The sequence below is a fragment of the Haemaphysalis longicornis genome, unplaced genomic scaffold (assembly GCF_048455015.1).
Source record: "Haemaphysalis longicornis isolate Haplotype H1 unplaced genomic scaffold, Haemaphysalis longicornis Haplotype H1 scaffold_4, whole genome shotgun sequence".
NCBI lineage: Eukaryota > Metazoa > Arthropoda > Arachnida > Ixodida > Ixodidae > Haemaphysalis > Haemaphysalis longicornis.
Genome location: NW_027526361.1, coordinates 85,909,134 through 85,931,565, shown reverse-complemented (window position 1 = coordinate 85,931,565; position 22,432 = coordinate 85,909,134). Strand labels below are relative to the sequence as shown.

Below are 22,432 nucleotides of genomic sequence, written 5' to 3'. Positions count from 1 at the left end.
TAGCCTAATTCGAGATCTTACCATAAGGTGGTCACTGCACCTTACCCTTCCGAGTACTTCCACATCCTGCACGACGCCAGGGCTATCGCATAATATGAAGTCTATTTCATTTTTATTCTCCCCATTCGGGCTCCTCGAGGTCCACTTCCGACTCTCCCGTTTACAGAAGAAGGTATACATTATGCGTAGTTTATTCCGTTCTGCAGGCTCAACTGGTAGGTCCCCCCTGCTATTTCTACAGCCCAGACCATAGTTCCCAACTGCCTTGTCTACAGCCTGATTCTTGCCTACTTTAGCATTGAGGTCCCCATAACTACGGTATACTGTGTTTTTGCTTTAGCCATTGCCGATTCCACATCTTCATAGAGGCGTTCCACTACATGGTCGTCGTGGCTGGATGTGGGCGCGTAGCCCTGCACCACCTTGGGCTTGTACCTCTTATTGAGCCTAATTACAAGACCTGCGGACCTTTCGTTAATGCTATAGTGTTCTTCTATGTTGCCAGCTATGCTTTTATTGACTAGAGGTCCTCTAGGCCCCGGTGACATAAGACGTGTCCATTTTTCAGCACCGTAAGGGCTTCGCCTGCGCTCCTAACCTCGCTAAGCCCTATTACATCCCATTTAATGCCCTCTAATTCCTCGAGCAACACCTCAAGACTCGCTTCCCTAGATAAGGTTCGCGCATTAAGCGTTGCCAGGTTCAGATTCCATTGGCGGCCTGTCCGGATCCAGTGATTCTTAGCACCCTGTGCTGCGTCACAGGTCTGACCGCCGCCGTGGTCAGTTGCTTCGCAGCCGCTGGGGATTGAGGGCCATGGGTTAATTGGCGTATTCATGGGAGGTTGTGGCCGTTCCTGCACCAGGCTGGCCAATCCTGCGCTGGTGAGGGAGTGCATTGCCGGCAATGGTCGCCGGGGCCAGGCCGCACCCCAAGCCCCTTTGTGCAATTCCATCAATACGCGGATTTTTTTTAATCCGGTGGGAATTGTCTGGCGCCGGGATTCGAACAAAGGTCCTTCTGCACGCGAGGTGGATGCTGTACCTCTACGCCATCTCTGCATCGCTGCTGTAGAGGTTCCTGCCTGCACTATAGCCCTTTCTTTTTCTTTTTAAGCTTCGATATAATCCATATCCGACGCCCGACCTCCGCTGTTCGCGGCGACCTCTACCTGATGCCTTCTTTACGCGTGTACTAACTGCGAACTTCAACGTAATACCGCTAACCACACTCCTGGACTGCCTCCAGATCTCTCCACGCGAACTTAGGCCGTGGGTGACTACATGAATGGCACGTCACGCAACAAAGGCGCTCTAAAATTTCCTCGGGGTGCTGTTGAGCAAAAGACGCGGTTTCGATTCCCGGCCGCGAAAATCCCCACCCAGGTGGTCGAAATTCGTCCGGAGCATTCCATTAGCGCCCGCCTCATTGCCTGTGCAGCGTCGGTGCCTTAAAACCTCATATTCAATCAAATAGAAATTTTCCTCCGGACACTGGACTCTAGGGCGGGCTGTAAATGTTCGGTCTAGTGGCTGTTTAGCCTGATTTCGTCTAGGCACTCTGCATGTGCGCGTTTGTGTGTTTAAATAGTTATGTGTCTGAGAGAAAAATTTTGGTATCACCTTCACCCTGTCTGGCGTAACAAGTCGGGTGGCAAGTCTGGCTGTCCTCGCCAGGACGTCAAAGAAATTTCTCTTTCGCCCTGCCTATTAAAAAAAAGCAGCCGAATTTACTTGATGTCATTACCAACAGTGTCGTCTTTAGTCGCAAATCGGAATTTAAGATACGCGTAAACCCTCAGCACTATAAAGTACAAAATACTATGGGGCGAGGCAAGATAAACATATGAAAAAATATTGCCTCAACTAAATTATCATCAGCAAAAGAGAGTTAAACTGCCTATTAGATTTATCAAATTACCGATAAAGATATCCCGCGCATTATATAGTCATTTTACCATTTTTGTTCCACCCTACAGCTTCATAGAGGACGAAATATCTGAACGCAGTAATTGTCACGGGATTATGCCGACATCTATAATCCGTCACATACATTAATGGAAGCCAGATAGAAACCTCGTAAGCTTAGCAACTCTTATTGGAGCCAAGTTTGCTGTAGTTGCCTGGGTTCAGGGAAAACGAACACTAATTCGGCCAAGCAAAATTTCAGCTTCCACTCACGCACGCACATGTACACGAACACACATGCGACGCAGTAGGCACAGCGACAGTAGGTCATCATTGGAGGAAACGAAAAAAATCAAATTTACGCTGTCACATGGCTTTGCGGTGGCCTACAAAGTATGTCACTACTTCTACTCAGTCGTGCACTGTGGGCGGTCACTGGAAACTCCGGAGTCAGCAGGTAAGGTTTGGGCTTCATAAAAAATAGAGAACGAGCATGGTAACTGCGAAATGTTTAGCTTGTTTTGTTATTGTTCCTAATGTAACACAAAAATAATGTACAAGAAGAAAGATAGTCCCAAAGGGGTTTCGTACGTATACATGGAACCCCTGTGTACAAGAGCTTGTTTCTCGATCTTTTTTTTTTTTTTGATTTTCGGGTTGCGTACCCCCGCCTGACTGAAACCAAATACGTGTCATCTCTTGTTTGTTTTCTTACGTAATGCCCAATAGAACACGCTTTTTATTTTAAGTTGTAATGCTGGTATCAGGCTTTTAGTGAAGGCGCCGTACTTGGACAAAAAAGAAAACGGCACAAAAACAGAATGGACGCAAGAAGTAATGAGTATTTTGTTTTCAGTTTATTACTAGCGTCTTCTTTTGGACAGAGTAAAGCGTTTTGCAGACAGATGAGCTAGCAAGAGTTCAAAGCTCGTCGTAGTAGCAGTACTGGTAGTAGTAGCAGTAGAAGGTATGACTTCCCGGCGTCCATATTTTATGCGGTTTTCCCTTGATGTTTACGTGCGTCGTCAAAGACCTGCCTGCAGTAGAAAAGGCATACAATTTCCATCCAAATTTTCTGGGGACTGAGAGAGAGAGAGAGAGAGAGAGAGAGAGAGAGAGAGAGAGAGAGAGAGAGAGAGAGAGAGAGAGAGAGAGAGAGAGAGAGAGAGAGAGAGAGAGAGAGAGAGAGAGAGAGAGGGTGAATTCTTTAATTTTGACTGGAGAGGTCAGCTCTGCTAGAGGCAGTGCTTGCTTGTGGAGAAACTTCCTTGCTTGTGGCAATGTGGTCTGGTTTTCCTTAATGCATTTTCGTTCCAAAAACACGCAGCAAAAGGGTTTCTCAGTGCGCAAACAGTCCAAACTTTTCGGCGTCTCAAGCTGTTAATTTGGAGTGTATTGGAACTGCATCTCAGAATTATAAAACGCTGTCAAAGAAGAGGAAATTGAAAGAGCCTTTCATGCCGGAAATTAGCATGTTCGGAACACATAATTTTAGACAAGTTGGGTCACAAAAATAGTCATAAAATGGAGCCGTGAATACAAATTGATGTTGATCGTTCCCATGAATGCTCTACAGTTGGCAAACGTATCGAATGGGCTGAAAGTGAAGCTGTCCTAAATTCGTGATCACTTTGTTTTGTGCAAAAAGTGCTCAATAAAGCAAATATTTACACTAACAATATCTGGTAGGGCGGGCAAGAAAGGTAGCCATGACATCGGGCGTCCTGCGCTAAGGAAATTCCCCGCCTGGTTGTCAACACACCAACATCAACTATTCTAACAAGCGTTTATTCCTCCTCCTTTATAGTGCGAACTTTTTAGGGTTTCATTTACAGTCTCCAATGTTTGCAAATTCTTATTTGCTGTTCTGCCGCATTGAACGTTATATACAAATCCGCTAATACCATTCTGCTTCACATAGAAGTAATCACTGAGCAAATACGTATCTCTGACAAGACCAAGGTTGAGCTGTGCTGATGTTAAAAAAACCACAGAAAAAGCGTGCAGCTGTGGGCTTTAGCGGACGGGTTTCAAAAGGATATGACCAGTTTTTAAATGGCTTACTTGTTGCGCCAGTAAAAGATACAAGGTGGCAATTTTCTCTCAGGTAGGCGCCAATTAGTTTTTGTTTTTTCAAAACACGATTGTCAATGACGCATTGGTGACGTATCTGGTGCTATTATGGTTGCTACAATTTTGAGAGCAAAAAATATTTTACCAACTCTGCGCTTAGGTGATAAATACTTTTATTGCCGCCTTTATGTGTGGTGTATGGCCTAAAACAAAATAATATGTGCACAACAACAGGTGTATTAGCAAATGACTGCGTGCACGTACTCAGAGGACGTCTGTATTGGTCGGTAGTACTCAGTGAGTGGGCGCTCCCAAATACGCAGTACTCTTGTGATCGTACTCATTAAGCAGTCACTCATGCATACTGATGCACTAAAAGACCGCGCCAGTGAGCTCGTGGACGCTAAAAGTAATCGGAGTGAGTCCGTACTAATGACTTTCCGAACACACCCCTTTGCTCCCTTGGCATCAGGCTGGTATTGTCGGTGTGGGCCTGTACTATCAATCCTTCCTGTCTTTCAACACAAACAAGTACGAATGCCTGTACACATAGGTGAATGCGTTGACCAATGCCTTTAACCAGACTGTCTTGGCGCAGTAACTTAGTGGCTAAAGTTTTGCACTGCCGGGCACGATAAAGATGCTCAGTTACTCTGAATTATTCCGTAGCCAATTATCACCGCACTCCTGACAGCCCTGCAGGGCTTAAGCACGTTTGGCCCCAATTTATTTCTGTTGCAAGGGAAGGTGTAAACGGGGCTGCGTCTTTGCCCTGTCTCATATGTGCTGTTATCGACCTAATTGCGCAGGGATGAGGTCGACAGCGTTTGCCATTGTGGTGGTCCTAACGACAATGGGAGTAACTGCCACCCCATGGCAGGACCTTATCCAGGTAAGACAGCACTGAATACTGGATATTTAAAGTGATAGTAAAGAGGATTTCAAGTTCTAGTTATTAATTTAATCGAAGCCTAAACAAAATGTGTAATTTATCTATTGAGGATGGGAAATTAATTTAGCAGGTTAAAGTACAGAATGTGTAACCATGGTTCTGTGTTTGTGAAAGCCGTGTTTTGAGTTGTCTCTGCAGATGTACCCGCATCTTTGTGACGAGAAAAATGGACTCAAAGTACCATTTCCCAAGTTCTGTCTTTATCACCGATCTAAACACACGGCTGTGACGCCACGAAGGAAAAAACACCGGGTGACATTTCACGCATGAAGAGCACGTTTAACCTGTATGAACTGTCTGGGGCAAAAAAATCAATGGCCGGAAAGCTTGAAATAGGCTAAATGTATTGTTATTTTTAAAACAAAGCTAGTAGCAAGGCGCAGCTCAAAACTGCGCGACTTTACTACGGCAGTCGGTCAGGAGGATACAAATGGAGAATGGCGTTTTCGACTGAAAACATATTTGCGAACCATTACAGCTTTTAAGAAGAAAAGTTTGACATCCACCTCAATGCAGCCGTACGGCTACAAAGGAAAGCTTGGTGCGTAGCACTATACTGTTGAGCCTTCATAAGAGCACCTCAAAGATACTTTAAGGAAACATACGCACTTTGAATACCTATCGAGGATCTCTCATCTCTGAACATTAACATTACGGCTGTTCTATCTCTCATTTATCGGCGCTGATTTTTTATTCGCTTTTAGAAAACTATTCTGACATCACGTCTGGCAAGGATATGAATTATACGTAGAGAAATAACTTTCCCGAATACCAGCCTATAGATTTATACGTCTCCTAACTACCTGACACGAAGGCAACCTGGGACACACATCTGAGCCTAACACCGTTCTTTTAATTAAAAAATGGCTGTGACTTCACTCAGCTAAACCCCCCATGCGCAAAGCGAAAGCTTGGCTTAGCCTGGTTAAGTATCCTTTTCACTCGATTAACATTTGATTTAGCCGTAATTATTATACTACTCGACCCAAACCTGCCTTTGTGCATGGTTGTGGTCCCGCTTCCGGCGTTTTCCGAGCCGAACGGCTCGCTCCTCATTAGCCTCCGACGCTATAGCTTCCAGGGCCCATGGCAGGGCATCCAGGGCAGAGCGACCACTAAAAGCGCCATGGCCCGGCCGTAGACTGCAGCGCAAGACTGCGGTCGGGTCTGCACGGTTATTCCTTTTCCTTCGCCCGTTCATCCTCATTCGACTGGTCTGAAAACGCCTGGAAGAAAGCGTAGGCTCGGGAATCAACTCGCACTAGGCCTATTAGGCAGATCGATTGAACTAAACGAATTGAAGGATAACTGCCAGTGGGTCTCTTTTCCCAGCCAATTAAATAGATGCTTCGCACCAGGTGAGCACTTCTGGTAGGAACTTGTAGGATTTTTCGCGGGCTAGGTGACCGCTGAACTTCTGTCTGTCTGTCTGTCTGTCTGTCTGTCTTTCTGTCTGTCTGTCTGTCTGTCTGTCTGTCTGTCTGTCACCCGAATACGCGCACTAGTGGTCCTTGTAACCCAACAGTTGTGAACAAATAGTCATCCACCAGGCAGGGATCAGCGGGTCATGTGATGTGATCGGCGGGGAGGACTAAAGACCAAGGGAAAGGAATGCAATTTCAGCATTTTTTTTATTTTGAGCAAAATAAAGAAAAACTGGTCTTGCATAAACTGCATCCCCTTCCCCAGGTCCCTAGCCTAACGAGGACGTGGCACCCAAATATCTCTTCTCCTTAGCGTCATTGAATAAAGACAATCAATCAATCGATCAGTTCCGAGACAAATGCTCCACATAAGGCTCCAGGCTTCAGATAAACAGTGATACCAAAGATTTCGCGCATTGAAAAAGACAACCTTCTCTAAAACAAGGTCTCCTCCAATTTCCTTCAGTGTTCCTTGAAATGCCCACGGCGTTAGATCACGAACCAGCACAATTGTCTGGAGCCATTTGCTGCAACGACTTGTTCTCTTTTCTGTAGAGAATTAAGGACGAGCGGCCGTTCATTACATACCAGTGTTACCGCAATGGCACCAGCCTCGAGCCTGCTTCATCCAAGGGTATGAAAGTCATCTGGATCAGCGTTGGCGAGAACAAGTTAGAGTGTCACGCTGCATTCAGCATGCCCGGAGTGAAGGGGAAGACCAGGTAAGTCGAGTGCGAGACATTCTTCCCTTGACGGCAATGAAACGTCTCATCCGCGAAGGCACCGTGTTGCTAAGCGTGGAGCCTCGGGTGAGTTTCGGGGCCTCAGCGGCTACCCTTTTTCTGCAGTAAAAAAAGCAACCGTTTATGAGACCGATTCCGTCGGCGGTTAAAGGGACCCTGCAACACTTTCTTTCAACTTTTTTTTTGAAATCTTAAATGCTTGCAGAACGTAGTCACCCAACACACCCAGTACTTACATTGGGGGGTCGCAAATTACCTCAGCCAAAAATGGCTGTTCTATGCCCATCAGATAACTTGTAAAGTCGCTCAACAGATTTTTCTCTCTTCCCGGTCTTGACGTTCTTCGACGGCTCGAATTACGCCACTAGGGCCATGTAGCGGCTGTTGGCCGGTTTTGCTTCAGATGCAGCAATGAACGCTTTTCGATAGCACCTTAAAAGAGCTACGAAAACAAAGCAAACAAAGCATATCAGGTGCGATGAGCAAATCACGTGGTGCCGCTCCCTGCTTGCGATAACTGTAGCTTTCGCAGTGGTTCCAGACGCGAAGGAAAGAGTGAAAGAACTTATCGAAAGTGTTGCAGGGTCCCTTTAAAAACCGCTGTTACCTAAATAATCCACTAGGTTCGTAAAGAGCTCTAAATGTAGCTTCGCACGTACGCCCAATTTGAACGTTTGGTCGCAGAATGTGGAGTAATCCAGGCTACATCGAAAGGTGCGTCCATGCGGACCTACGTTTTTTAATAAGACTTCATAAAAATTGTATTATTCACGCCAAAATTGCTGCGCCGGAAAGAATTCATAACGTAAAATTAATGCTCAGGTGTGACAAGACGAAAGGCAGTTTTTGCCAGCTTTCGGGCAAAAAGCATTTTTTTTTTTCACTCGAGGGAGGAGTTTGTAGATTGAACTGTTTGTTGTCTATTAACTTCTGACATCGCCCATAAACGTTTGACAAGGAGAAAGCAACCCCATTCCAAGCTTATTACGCACCGCGGTGGCGTAGTTCCTAAAGTTAAAAAAAAAACATTACTGTCTGTTGATGTACCTATGCTGCGCAAGTTTCATAGGAATCCCGTTCAGGCCGCTGGTATAAACTTTTGAGAAATTTGACTATATCTTGCGTGTTTCTTACTAGCTTATTAGCACTAACTTCTCTATAATTTATTTGCTTTTCTACTAGCGTTAAAGGCAAAGTTCTTTCCATGAGAGCGAATCATCTTTTTTGCAATAATCAATTGCCCGTAGCAAGAGCGAATCTCGAACAATGCTCGAGGTCAATACGTAAGAAGAAATACATGTGTCATGCCTGCTCACGTCCAGTGCAGGGGTACAGCCGGAAAGGATTTATTAGCCTAGCGGCCAATGCTCCACCGCCCCAAAACGAGATAGGAGGGCTTACATGTGTCTAACTCAGCTGATAGCACTCCGCAGAGGACACGGTTGGGCTGAGCTTTTGTGCATTCTATCTACGGGTCCACGCAGCATAGGCCTTTTTTTCTACTTCTTTTCTTTTTGTGATACAGCTGTGGGCCTTCAATGGAGATGAAAATATTTCTGCCGTGATTAGCATGACCTCCCGTCAAGCCAATTTCTTCTATTTTCCCCCGTTCGAGAGAGATAACAGAAGCGTCCATATTTCCTTCTTTGCCATTGGTCCTGGTACTGAATCGCTTTATCTCAGTGAACATTGAGGTGATGCCGACAGAAAAACAGCATAGCGTGCCCTTAATTCTCTGGAAATGGAAAACGGCGAAGTGAATCCTGCGCCTTGAACTGTACGAAAGTAAAAATTGTACATAAATCAGTGCTCTCCATCACCTTTGTAGAGATGGCTCTAAACAAACCTACTTCTAGACCCAACACGCCTATTGGGCATTCACTCCACTCTGTACGACGCCCTATTCGTTCACTCACCAATCCCCAGCCACAATTCACCACAATGCCAGGGAATTCCATTGAAACCCAGACCTCTCGCCATCCACACCCCCTCACGTGAGCAAAGGTAGGGTGAGTTGACATGCAGCTATTCTAGCGGAAAGATTGAAGACGGCCGGCCGATCGAGGTGAGTTTTTGACAAAAGACCCGGATTCCGAACCTGTTTGCTTCAGCGCTGATCAACATTTTTTCGCAGACCATTAAAATCCCCTTGGCACAGAAAAGCAGGCGTCGTTGGCGGCGTTGGCCATACCCGAAAAAATCCCGTAGCGCCGCCGGACCCCAGGGATCGTAAAACGCTGCCCTAGCAGAGGACGCGCGCGCAGAAGCTTAAATCAGACTCAATGGCAGCAGCGAGTTTGTGTTGATATGCTGTTGTCTACAAATGCAATATAGTATCATTACGGGCAGACGTAAAAAAGAACACGCAATATTCCTGGAGTAATGTGTCGCTTTCGTTATAAAACGGAGAATATTTTGTCATCTTTAAAATAATATGTGACACCCCTCATTTCAGTGAACTTACGGCAGTGTACTATCAAAGGAAACCTATAGCAGCATACTAATCTGGAAGTTTTGTCGGTCCCTTGTCAGCGTGCAGCAACCAAACTCTTTTTTCCCACACACGCAATGAATTTTATCTTTTCTGCGCAAGTGTCGATAAAAAATGATCGACCCATGTTTGATAATTCAGCTGTTTCTCCTGATGAGAGATTCTACATCTTCGAGTTTCTCTACATTCGTGGATAACTTGCGATACAAAAGCCACGTCGAAAGCCGCGATTTCATGGTTCGACCTCTGCTAGCAATGGTTCGAGTAATGGTTCGACATAAGCTAGTTTCAGTTAGTTGTTGCGCAGTGAAGGAGGAAGTCATTTTTTTCTAGAAATGAACATTTATTGGAAGGAATTTGTGCTGCGCAATAAATTTAAACACTTGTGGTGAACAAGCCGTCAACAAAGTGACGTTCACAGATGAAAGTCTGAGGATCGAATGCCGCGGCACTTTCCTTCCACGCATTTACCTCAACCACGGTTTCCCAACTTTAAAGGCACTTCTGGGACCGTGACCCTCTTCCTATACTCAGCCGGAAGTGCTGGCCGCATTATTTTACTACGTGCACGACATCGGTGTCACTGATGCGATACAGGACTAGATATCGTTACACTATGTGAAACCATCTACACTTTTCACGCAACATACTCGAGCTCTGAAACACGCAAGCTACCTCCTTTTCCCTCTGTTTTTAACTTTTTTCTTTTCTTTCAATTCCTCCTTCCTTTTTTCTCTTCCGCCTTACTCCCTATATATGGTATTCACATAAAAGTTTACCGGCCGATTTCTTCTCTTGGCAACACTGAAAACCGCCATGACCGTACTTACCGTATCTGCGCCGTTACCACCCCATTGTGGGCCGTGGCGTTAGCAGATGTGAATAATCGCCGTAACCATGCGTAATGATGCCCTACTCGCACTTGAAAACTTCTCCTCACCAACGAAGAATGGAACCGTGGTCTCGAAAGAAAGTGCGCACAACGTGAGCATGAAAAGCGCGCACAAAAAGAGCACATACTCGCTTTGAGGAATTCGGCAATGCTTTGTAAGAAATCTGTGTGGTGAATCCTGTGTGCGTAATCCGAAGCTGATCAAAGTATGACATACCCACCAAGTAGCACATACCCACTGTGGGGTTTTGGAGTACGCTCCCTGAGCACGAATGTGTGCGGTTCTAACACCATATTCTGTAGTTGGCGAAGCCAAACTGCCTGCAATTTTTTTCTTATTCCTAGGTTAACCGTTTCGGCAGAGTATTTGCCGGATAAGGACATGGCAATTTTTGAAACAAATGGTAAGTTCTCTTGTCTCCTTGAGTAACGCTAGTGAATGTCACTTGCGGGGGCCTTTCCTACGAACAAGAAAGGCAACCAGACGTATTTACAACGAATCCATTTACGGTCAATGTTGCATGTATTTTTCATGTGCGTAAAAAAAATTTGAGGGGCTCCACGTGTCTTCGGAGCGCGAGGCATGCATGTACGTGTGAGCGTTTATTGGTTTGTTCTTTTACTTGCTTGCTTCTTTTGCAGTTTGCGTGCTTGATTTCTTGTTCGCTTGTTTGCTCGCTTGCTGTTATGTGGGTCCGCACTTGCTTTACCTCGAAACGTTTCTCAAATATCTGCTGTTGTGCGACCGGCATCGGCCCTGACTGACCTAATAAACTTTATTGAAGTAAAGATGGAGGAAAGGGGGAAAAGGAGGCTGCGCTCACACCACCCCCTCTTGGTCGTGGCTCCAAGCACTCGCGTGCGTAGTTTCCCCGCCCTCCGTTCTCCCATGGTAACGGGCACGCCGTGACGTCACGCGTGTCTAGTGTCATCCGGCTCCTCGGGGTGGCGGTAGTCGTCCACGCGAATGCATAGACCAACAGAAAGACAACGAAACGGACGTGTGTGCGTTTAGATGAAGCTGTACTTTGTTCAAAATTGTGTCACCTTCGCTTCGCTGGTCATCAGCCTTCGCAAAATGGAATGTCTGATGATTTTGTAAACAGGCACCATTTCTTGAGTGCTCACGTTTACGTGGTGAGTTCATTTCTTTGGAACGCATGCGTATTCTTAACACTGACTCTTACACCGAAATGTATCAGAACCTTATAGGCGGCACATGCTTACGAAAGTACGGCGGGGGGAAATAATCCTACTTGAACACAAACTTGGTGAACTACTTATTGGGCAGAATTCTTATATGCCATAAGGACTCCTGGTATGTGCTGAGGGTATTAGCTAGGTTATTTTTCTTTGTGAAACAACTGCCTTCAATGTACAATAAAAGCTCATTCACATTTTACCCCCCCCCCCCCGTTTTGGGGCATTAATACAATGAATAAAGCCTATGCCATTAAAATGGTGGTGGCAACTCGCAGATTCCTCCAAGCCTAGATACAAGATGAAATTTGGAATTGACTTGAAATTCCTGAGAATTTGTGACGTATACTTGCACCGACCACGCTACTATCATTAAAAAATTTGGGGGAACAAGCCTACTTCTGCTAGTTTCGCAGAAATTTGTGAAGCCGGTTTGGTGAAGCCTCTTGCGTGAGCCATCCCGCATTTTCCCGTTTGTAACTCGCTCGCGAAAGGGTTAATCCCTAGCAGAGGGAGATGTCTACGCGGGCACGCAACGGCCCGGCGTGAGGCCTAAAGGCACGCTTCCAGGTCTAACGTAGTCAACTAGCACTCCAGAACTTACAGCGAGTATGACATTGCTTGGCACGTCATAATACTCAACTTGAAGGTTATCTAGATAAAAGTTAGGCCTAGGCTTGGGATGTGACACTTTTAGGTCTACCATTGTCAGCCAGTATCACTAAAAATATCATGCAGCCCTCCGTGTAACGACGACGACGGTTGAACGCGAAGCTTTCTTGCGACGTATTCTTTGATTCTGTATTAGTTTGGACTTCGCCACATAAGGAGGCAGTACAAGACTCCGCGTTGCAAGAAATGCCACCATTATGGCCACTTGTCATCAGCGTGTGTGCGAACCTACGCAGACAAGCTTCGTTCAGGTCGTGAAGCGAAAGAGGACACTGTTGCATCTCACATGGATGCAAGTGAGGTCGTGGATTCTTCTGGGGAAGGTGTTGCGGAGCTGCGGCGAGAAGATAGGGCTCCTGTGGTGTCCACGGAGGATGCGTCCCGTTTGGTACCACCTGAGGATCAATTAAGGAGGGGGCGCTAACGTTGCGGTCTTGTCTACAACAAGGGCCGAGTCGCCACCTTACCTGGATCGACCACCGTCAACAGAGAAGGAAGAAATGGAACTTGACATTGGTACCAAAAAGCGACCAGCGCCCCTTGATTAAGTGGAGGCTTCGTGTGGAAAACCGGAGGTCATGGAGATAAAGCAGGTGAAGACGTTCCTTGTCAGGGATGCTTCGGATCCTGCTCCTGCTGCTTCGGTGGTGCCATCGACGGCTTTGGCGCCGGGTGCCACATCTGCCTCTGGTACAGGCCTGATAAGCTCAGAGGCTCCTCTAGTTGCCTGCTTCATCATCAGGGGCAGCTTTGGCTGCCTCCCCGGCTGCGGAAAGTGCAACTACTGGTAGCCGTCCTGCTGCCCGGCCTCCAGATCCTGATGGAACTATGGGTAGGCGAGGTAGAGACGCTACACTGCTGTACGGTGTTATGGTGGGCGCTGTTTTTTTTTTCAGTTTGGAATGTTAAATGTCCGTGGCTTACGTAACAAGAGGCGTCAAGGCCAACTTCACTTATGCGGGGTTGGAAGCTTGATGTATTCGCCATTCAAGAAACAAAAATTGAGTAGGATGAAGGGACTGCGGAAGCTCTAGCTCCTTTTCAATCAGAGTACGAAGTGTGCGTTAGCCACGCCAAAGGGTTATCTGCTCGGTGCATGCTCTTTCTGAACAAGCGCCTCCAATGCTATGTAGAATTTGTATCCATTGGTCGGGAGGGACGCCTTATCGTATGGGACCTAATAATCGCGGGCCAGTCATGGAGGTTTCTTGTCGTTTATGCACCATCTCAACCTCGTGAACGGGAAGAATATTTCCTGTCATTACAGACTCATCTGGGTACTGAGCGCCACTTAATGGTCTTAGGGGACTTTAACTGTGTGTGTAACCCGAGTGACAGGTCATGTGAGCACCAACGATCGGACTTTAGCGCAAGAACATTGGGAAACATTGCTCGTGACTTTCACCTTTCTGACATTGGAGAAAATGTCCGACTGTAAAACCGTTTTACACCTTTTTCAGGGAGGCTGTCACGCTAGGCCAGACCGCATTTATGTTTCTTTAGATTCCCCACCGTGTTCCCATAGCTACTATGTTCACCCGGTATATTTATCGACCATTGCCTTATATCTGCTGCGCACGGTAGCCAATAGTGTCGGAGTCACCGCCTGCACTGGAAATTGTGGAAATTTAATAATTCTTTACTATCCCATCCGCCCTTTTTAAATCGTGTGCCAGAAATTTTGCAAAATGCTAGAAATCGCTCGCACGGGGGGAATTATTTAAGCAAGAAGTTAAAGTCACTGCTATTGAAGAGGCTACAGTGATGGAGTTTGAAAAGAAGAACAACATAAATCACTTAAATAAATTGTTGAGAGAACTTTATGAACTTAAAAGCCGATTTCCAGGTCAATATACGGATGACCTTCGGAATGTCAAGGCGCAGCTACAGGCGTTTGATGCTGAGAAATACCGGGCAGCACTATTGCGGGCGAGATCGCAATGCTTTGCTGAAGTGCAACCGAGTTGTCGGTCTCTACGTGATGAGCGCCGCCATGCTCTGTCTAAATAAATACTTGAAATTGAGTATAAAGGGAAAATTTCTGATGACACTACTGGGATAATGATGGCCTTCGTCGATTATCATATAACTGTATTTCATGCTCCCAATAAAGCGGGGAGCGAGGACTCCATTAAAAATGCTTTAGTTTGCTGCCCAAATTAAACCAGGGCGAGTGTGAATATTGACCAGGAGATTCGCATTAAAGAATTGGTGTCTAGCAAAGAATCATTGGCGAAAGGCAAAACCGCAGGGCCTGATGGTCTCAGTGAAGAATTTTACCACACATTCTGTTTTTTGCTGGCTCCATTTTTACTTCAGGTTTACCGCGAGGCTTTCAAGACTGAATATCTTTCATTTACGCTATACGAAGGCAACACTGTTCTACGAAAAGTAATGATCCTGACAAACAGCGTAAAGTAGAAGGATATCGTCCCATTTCCTTATGTAATGTAGATTATAAAGTATTCGCTAAGTTTTTAAGTGCGAATGCACTTCTTAAGCGACCCTGAACCTGCGTCCACCGGCGATGTCCGCGCTCGTGCGAATGCACGTGGCACATACCCACGTGGGGGTTTGGCCAGGAATCTCCTCGTCTTCCTTGGCAACGGGGGGAGATGGGCGCGCGCTGCCTGGCCGCTGACATGGCACATACCCACGTGGGGATAGGCCAAGAATCGGGCGTGAGAAGGGCTAATGCACTTGCTTAAAGGAGTACTGACACGAAATTTCAAAGCTGAGATCCGCTCTAGCAATCAAGTACAACGACAACACAAATAGGTGTCTGTGAATAAATGCATCTTTCTTTCTTTGTAGTTGTGTGTGTGTGTGTGATCTCTCTTTCGCGAACATTACCGAACCGCGCAAATTCAACTCGTGCATTCGCACTTTCACATTCTTCCCCTCGGGGAAATGCGGGGAATTTTTAGCCAACCGTCTTCGAAATTTATTTGAGCTCCTAGTTGGTGACCATCAGACATGTGGCACTCGTGGGCGATCTATTCAAACTAACATTCACATATCCAGGTCTATACTGGAGTGTGTTTCGTGTACTTCAGCCCAGGTAGCCTAAGTGCAACTAGATTTGGCAAAGGCAATCGATCGTGTCAGTCACCAATTTCTGTTTCGTGCTCTACAGCATCTGAACGCAGGATCTTGGCTTACCGAAGGTATTCAAATATGTTATGTTAATAGCTCGACAAGAGTGATAGTCAACAATCGACCAAACCAGCTCACCTTCTTTCATCGGTTCGTCAAAGGTGCCCTTTATCACCACTCCTGTTTTGCTTATACCTGGAACCATTATGTATGCGCATAATACAGGAAATTAGTGTTCAAGGGTTTACGCTATCGTCCTTCGAAGTGAAAATCTTAGCATATGCCGATGATGTACTGACACGGCAAGCGTCGAAAATGCCCTTGCCATTACACAAGAATTTTGTGAGGTTTGAGGTGCGGCCTTAAATTTTGAGAAAAGCTGTAGATTTCGGTGGCAGAATGCGGAACGACACCCGATTGTTGCACCGGAATCAATTGGAATAGTGACCTAACGTATTTAGGAGTACCCCTCTCGCAGTTTCGCAATACTGACTCGCATTGGTCGGAGCAGGCGGTGAAGGTACAGCGCCAAGTGAATGACTGGCGAGGACGACAGCTGTCCATCTTTTCTCGTGCTCGGGCGTGTAACACGTTTCTTGTAACCCGACTTCTTTATGTCCTGCAGATGTTACATCGCTCTGGACTGAGGATACAGGCTTTTCACTGGATTTTTGCAACCTTCATTTGGTGTTCGCGTAGTGAGCCACTGCGCCACGATAACTTTTTTCTTCCGGTTGTGCGAGGCGGACTTGGGCTTGTTCATCTTTTTGTTTACCAGCTTCTTTGTCGTTTATTCTACTTTCGAGATGTTCAACTGCCCTTTTTGAAAGCTGTACTGCAAATACGCCTTGCACATTTTCTCCCTGATATTGTGGTGTCTTCGCTGTCTGTGGAAGCTGCCCGAAGCCCGCGTTGTTTCCTCAAAAAAGTGGTTGACGCGTTTCACTTCTTACAGGCTCGGTTTAGCCTTATGTACATATTTAATGCTTCGAGTGAGTCTATTTCCGATGCCCCGGTTTATGGGTTTTTTCCATTACCTTTACGTCGTGCTCTGTACTTCCAGTGTTTGTACCGCGGTGTCCTCAATAGAGTGTGAGAACTGCGTGTTCCGCCAGGTGATAAAACGTTTTTCTTTAAATTACACACTGGCACGCTCCCTCTTAAAATTTGGACGAAATACCGGGGTCTGTTTATAGATTGGTCGACAGACTGTCGGCTTTGTTATCAACCAGAAACAATTGATCACTGTTAGGTAGATTGCAGAGATGCTGTCTTTTTCTGGGACATTTTACAGCGAAAGCTCAGAAAAGACATGGATATTACGCCTTTCTCTATCCGACTTTCGCCATTTCTCTATCCGATTTAGCCGCATTATGACATCTTTGTGTTGATTGGTTTGTACAGTCTGTGGCGATGTCCCTTATATGATAGGCATGCTGAGCCACCAAGATCAACTAAGTCATATTTCCGAGAAACTGTGGCATTTGTACATAGTGTGTATAGTTCGCTTGACCAACCACCTGACTGGTTCCCTCTTTTAAGCGCCTGTGTGTGTTTGCCTGAATTTTGATGCATACGTGCTTCTCCTAACTTCATTGTATTATTTTTTCGCTTGACTATGTCTTCCTCGTATGTCACGTCTGAGCGTATTCTCCCATGTAATAAAGACAAAAAAGAAATGGAGCAATCGGATAGACACCGGCTTTATTACGCAAGACCGCGGTTCGATTCCGGTCCCAGAAGTTTTTATTTCTTCCACTTCACCCATGATGATTCATCACCGTCAGAGAAAGTTAGCTTTCCCGAAGGGCGTTTTCGCGTTACAGACGCCATCAGTGAGAACACTAAAGCTTCGCTTTCTAAAATACTCCTTTATTCATTGTACGCTGAGCTGCGGTCACCGGATGATGTCGTAAGGCATTAAATCAAAACGTTAAGCCTTGCGGGTGCTGTTGGTCTATCAAAGTTATTTGTACCCACGGAATAGCCGCTACTCGCTGTAGCGTATCGGATACAAAGACATTAAAGGATTATGCCTTCTTAGAAGAACCACGTGATCCGTGAATCGTGAATTAAAAACTTGGAACGCAAGCACTACAAGGGTCGACCGAAAACTCTCTGCCGTAGCCTAATTTTTTGTGCGTACTCCGAAGCCTCCCAAAGTGTTGCAAACATACGAAGAGAAAATATTAGCTGTAGAGTGCGGCAAAATGCAGATATGCCGCTTTCACATGATATTCCGCGTTTGGCACAACCAAAATATCTGCCAGTTTTCCACCGACGCTGTTTATAATGTGTTTGTAATGTGCGTAAGCAAAAATTGGCTGGCGATTACGATACTCCCTAATGCGATTTTTGGGCGCAGCAGCACTGCGCAGAGGCAGCACTCACTTGTGGGTTCTCTCAACGGCCGAGATGATGAGCTTCTCCGGCGGCGGCGCGAAGTGCGTCTCGGGAAGCTACCGCAAACTGCGTCTTAAGCGAACGCACATCATAGTCACTCGCACGCCCCCTCACGTTTTCGCCCAGCGTCGGCCGTCGAGCGCCTTGTGCGGGCACAGCATATTGCCCCCTCGTCTCCCTCACCTGGCTCGCGTTGGCTCGCGCCGCAATGGCGAACGGCCCTCCCCTCCCAATTTCGCGTCACTCTCCTCCTTTGCTTTCTTTCATCGTTCACTTTTTCTTTCACTCGTCGAGCTTGACATCGTTCACTCGGTTACGCCGACAACGCCGCTCAGCCCAGAGACGCCGACAAAGGGCTGCGCCCTAAAAGGTCTGGTCCAGTTGGGTGTCAGGCTTCACTGAACGCTCAATGCGAAGTCACGAGCACCATGCGAGGGAAAAAGAATCGTCCCGGTGTGTGTGCGCTCTTTGCACAAGGACACCATCGAAGTCTGACGTCTTTGATAACATAATTTCGTCTACAAACTTACACGTCTCATCACTTCAGTATGCATTTTGAGTAGATTAGTTATCAATAGGCAAATTCTTGGGGTCATAGTCTCTCACAAAGGCAATAAAGATTCCTCAAAAATTTCCGGTCGCGTGACTCTCGTCGGTCATGTCTGCGTTCACGCCACCCTCCATTTGCGAGCGTTCCAAGCGCTTGCGCGTCTAGCTTCCTCCGCGGGTCCTCGGGGCGGCGGTCGCATCGTCAAGACAAGCTGTCGTTCGGCATATTAATTTAGCCACTCTACTGTCGCCACAATGGGGAGGCCGCGCCCAGTCTGGCATCCAGCTTTGGTCACGCGTAATTGCAATTCATGACATTCATCATTACCATCAGCCTACTCAGGTCGACTGCAGGATGGCCTCCCCCATTGACCTCAACCGCTCCTGTACTGTGCTGCTCGAGTCCACACTGCACTCACTAAAATGACGAAGTGCATACAATGTTATCGGGATATTAAGTGATATCGGTGGTCATCACCCCTCTCGTCTTTTATCAACCATAACTTTGTTTTGTTCATGCATACCTTACGTACCTTAGACATGCCTTTTATTATATTATTAATGAATGTTTACCAAGTCCGTTTTATTTTCTTCTTTTTTTTAGAAATAAAGGAGCAAGTCTACCTCCTTCAACCGCCGTACTACGGAGAAGCCTACCTTTTCAAGCAAAGTAAGTTAGCCTAAAACCTCTTGCTCATTGTTTTTTTTTTTTTTTTCAGTGTCGGCTATTAATGCCACATCCATGCGAACTCACCCTGTGCCCAACGAAAACTTTGCGGTGAGGCGCCGCCTGCATTAGCATACCATTGGCACCAAACCTAGACCCGTTCCTATTGCGTGAGTTCGCCGGCAGTCTAAGAAGACAGGAAGTGGGTGAATTTTCATAGTAGCCGGCCACGTGTATGTCGATGGGGTGCTACTGTCCTCGGCAGTGTGTCGCAGCACTGTAGTGAATTGTGGTACATTTCTCATCGAGCTAATCGGCTTTAGTGACCGCTGGTGTTTGGTGGATTCCTGTTTTGGAAAACAGTTACGCATGACCTGGCTGTGCAGGGAAGTGCATTTACAGTGAACGACTGCACACTGGTGAGGATGGTCAAAGTTTAGGGTAAGTTAATTTTTACTTTCAGACCGAGTATTGTACCTTCGAACTATGTAGCTTTTTTTTTTACTTTTTATGTTTATGTATCGTATTGTATGGTTTTTAGTGCTATTGCGTGCGTGTGTGTGCGTGTGCTTGCGCGTGCGTGCGTGCGTGCGTGTGTTTGTGCGCGCGCGTGTGTGCGCGTGTGCGTGTGTGTGTACAAAAATGGACATTGATGAACCAACGAACTTCGCATAATTCGAAACTTGCGTTGGTGACATTGTTAGTGTATTGTTTCGTATGGACTTGTTTTTTTTTTTAGTGTTCTCGTTTTATAGCGTCTTTCAAATATTTCGAATTTTCAAATTTTGTGTTGGTTGACTCATAACTTAGCTATTATCTACATGGTCACTACTAATCCTGGTCATGTGTACAGAGCTTCCTCCGGGTCACGTGGTGCGGACGTGGCGTACGCCTTCTCTTGTTTCACTGCGACGAGATAATGCGTGATCAAAGCTTCTGGGGATGGTCACGCAAGCATGATTCTAATCTCAGCGTCAGATTCACCCATGCCCCTTGCCTTAGTTGTTATGCGCTTGAGCATGTGTGTGACTTGCTCGGTCATGGTCTTGAGCTTGTTGATTGTTATGATATTTTTCTTGTCCGCCTGAAAGGTGACGCCCAGTATCTTGATGCTTTGAGCAGGGGTGATAATGTGCCCATCTATGTGTATGGCGATGGTGGGTGTCTCTGAAGCTTTCTGTTTAGTTGGAGACACGAGCAATAGTTCGCATTTTTGAGGGGCGCAGCTCAGCCCGCATGACCTTGCGTAGCCATTTACTACGTCCGCTGCTTCCTGTAGGCGCTCCTCCATTGCTCCCACTGAACCCGTGGTGGACCAGATGGTAATGTCGTCCGCGTAGAGACCATGATTTATACCCTGAATAGAATTAAGTAGTGCAGGGAGTCCTATGAGAGCAATGTTAAAGAGGAGGGGAGATAGTACAGCCCCCTGGGGAGTTCCACGTCCTCCTATTGGAAAGGGGTCCGTGGTGTGGTCCCCTACTTTGAGTATGGCTTTCCGATCTGTGAGGTAGCAACAGTTATTATAGGCCAAGAGCACCGCACCAGCGTATCACTGGACCGAGCCAACCCTCTACTCACCGAGGAAGCGGCCATTGCCTTAGCGCTTACCCAAACTCAGGTTGAGACCGTAATTACTGACTCTCAACAGGCTTGTCGCAACTTTTCCAGCGGGAGAATACACAAAATTGCACTTAAAATACTTCAACAGAAGCCACTAAGAAGACCCGCCAAGATAATCTGGGCGCCTGCGCACATTGGACTCTCAGGGAACGAGATTGCCCATCTCACAGCTCGAGAATTGACCGGCCGAGCACCTGAAGAAGAAGATCTGCGTCCGCTTCCTCTAGTCTCGTTTCATGAGATTACAACGCACTATCGGCTCCAAAGACAAACGTACGCCCTACCGCACAAACAACTACCCAAGGGTCACGATAGAATACTTCGTGCCCTGCAAACTAATACTTACCCCCACCCTAGCAGAAACCACCACATAGCCCCCACCCTGTATCCCCGTTTGTGCCGCTTCTGCGGGGAGTTTGGAACACTTTTTCACATGGTCGGCGGCTGTACACAAAGCCCACTTGACCCGCCCAATCCCTTCCACACCTATGAGCTTTGGGAGAGCGCCTTGGCCAGCTCTTCCCTCGACGTCCAGCGCAAGTTGGTAGAGAGGGCAGAAGACGCGGCCCGTGCCAATGGACTCCTGGAATGAGGAGGCCACCCTAAGGACTCTTTAATAAGAAACAATAAAATGTTTAGTCTCTCTCTCTCTCTCTCAGAGTCAGCTGTTACCGGTGCACACACAGTGTTCCTGAGAACAGAAGGTGTGCTTTCAATAGGGAGCGGTTAATCATGATGCTTCCGCCTTATCGCCAATATCGTAATGCGCTACCTTGAATTAGAAAGAGAAGGAACATAGCATCCCCTACAAAAAGTAGAGTGCCTCACCATCTTTTCACTGCTTCAACGACGACGTCAGTGGTTGTTCATATCTGAGAGAGAGATTGTGGTTTAGCAAGGAAGCGTCGCCAGTGCCATCCTGTGCATAGTTCCCGCGCTTGCAAATGTACAGATCCCTGCCGCATTACTCTTAGGAGCTCGATGTTGATTCAGTGCAGGCCCATGGCGCCGTAGCGCTTACAATTGTCATTGAACGTTGCGACATGCGCGCGACATCTTCATCGTGGTTTTTTGGTGCAATCGCATTTTCAGCGTGGCGGCTGCGTAGAGAAGCACTCTGAGTGTCAAACTTACGTTGACAGGGGATAGATAATTGCATAGAGATAAAAACTAGCCTATTTTCTCCTTGTTTTTATTTTGCTGCGTTCATTGTCTTCTATTTCGCTTTTCGCAGGGATAATAGCGACGGGAGAGGAAAGCGTCAAGATCTACGACACGAGCGAGACCTGCGAAAATGCTCTAGCCCTGCGCCAGTTCGTGTGTCCTGAACCCTGCAACCTGGAGAACGTGCAATAATGTATTACCAGTGTTCTCTCCATGAGACGTTACGCACACAGGACCAGCGGCTCTAAACAAGATCGTCATGCACAGTTTTTATTGTTGGAACAGCTGCCTTCAGTCTTGGGAAGCGAGCCGGCAACTGCTCCGCACAGGTGGCACCTATATCATTAAAATTTCACGGGGCGTTTGCAAATATACTGCACCCAATAATGTCAATAAGCAGAACAGACCTTTCTCTTCGGTGCTCCGTCACCATTTGGGAAAATGACGCGGTCCACTGAACTGTGTCTAGCTGCTATCTTCCGTTTCGCCGAAAACAAGAATGTCAATTCCAAGTGTGCTCAATCCTGCAGCGTGCTCTGCCCAGCTCAACAAATGTCTTCCACCTAATCGGAATGA

General features: G+C 46.7%; 1 protein-coding gene across 1 annotated transcript; it reads left to right on the top strand.

Annotated features, from left to right (window-relative positions):
- Window positions 1-2,284: 2,284 nt before the first annotated feature.
- LOC144178962 (uncharacterized) lies at window positions 2,285-22,226 on the top strand. Its single transcript, XM_077707111.1, has 6 exons — window positions 2,285-2,364; window positions 4,790-4,872; window positions 6,912-7,078; window positions 10,828-10,886; window positions 19,007-19,072; window positions 21,927-22,226. The coding sequence occupies exons 2-6, from the start codon at window positions 4,792-4,794 to the stop codon at window positions 22,046-22,048; spliced, it is 495 nt and encodes a 164-aa protein (XP_077563237.1). The 5' UTR covers window positions 2,285-2,364; window positions 4,790-4,791; the 3' UTR covers window positions 22,049-22,226.
- Window positions 22,227-22,432: the final 206 nt, after the last annotated feature.

What these genes read in the sequence shown, in the direction of transcription:
- LOC144178962 (XM_077707111.1), top strand. Translation starts at nt 4,792, where the DNA reads ATGAGGTCGACAGCGTTTGCCATTGTGGTGGTCCTAACGACAATGGGA. An exon ending in GGAGTGAAGGGGAAGACCAG is followed by an intron (nt 7,079 to 10,827) that starts GTAAGTCGAGTG and finishes TCTTATTCCTAG; the next exon opens with GTTAACCGTTTCGGCAGAGT. An exon ending in GGCAATTTTTGAAACAAATG is followed by an intron (nt 10,887 to 19,006) that starts GTAAGTTCTCTT and finishes TCTTTTTTTTAG; the next exon opens with AAATAAAGGAGCAAGTCTAC.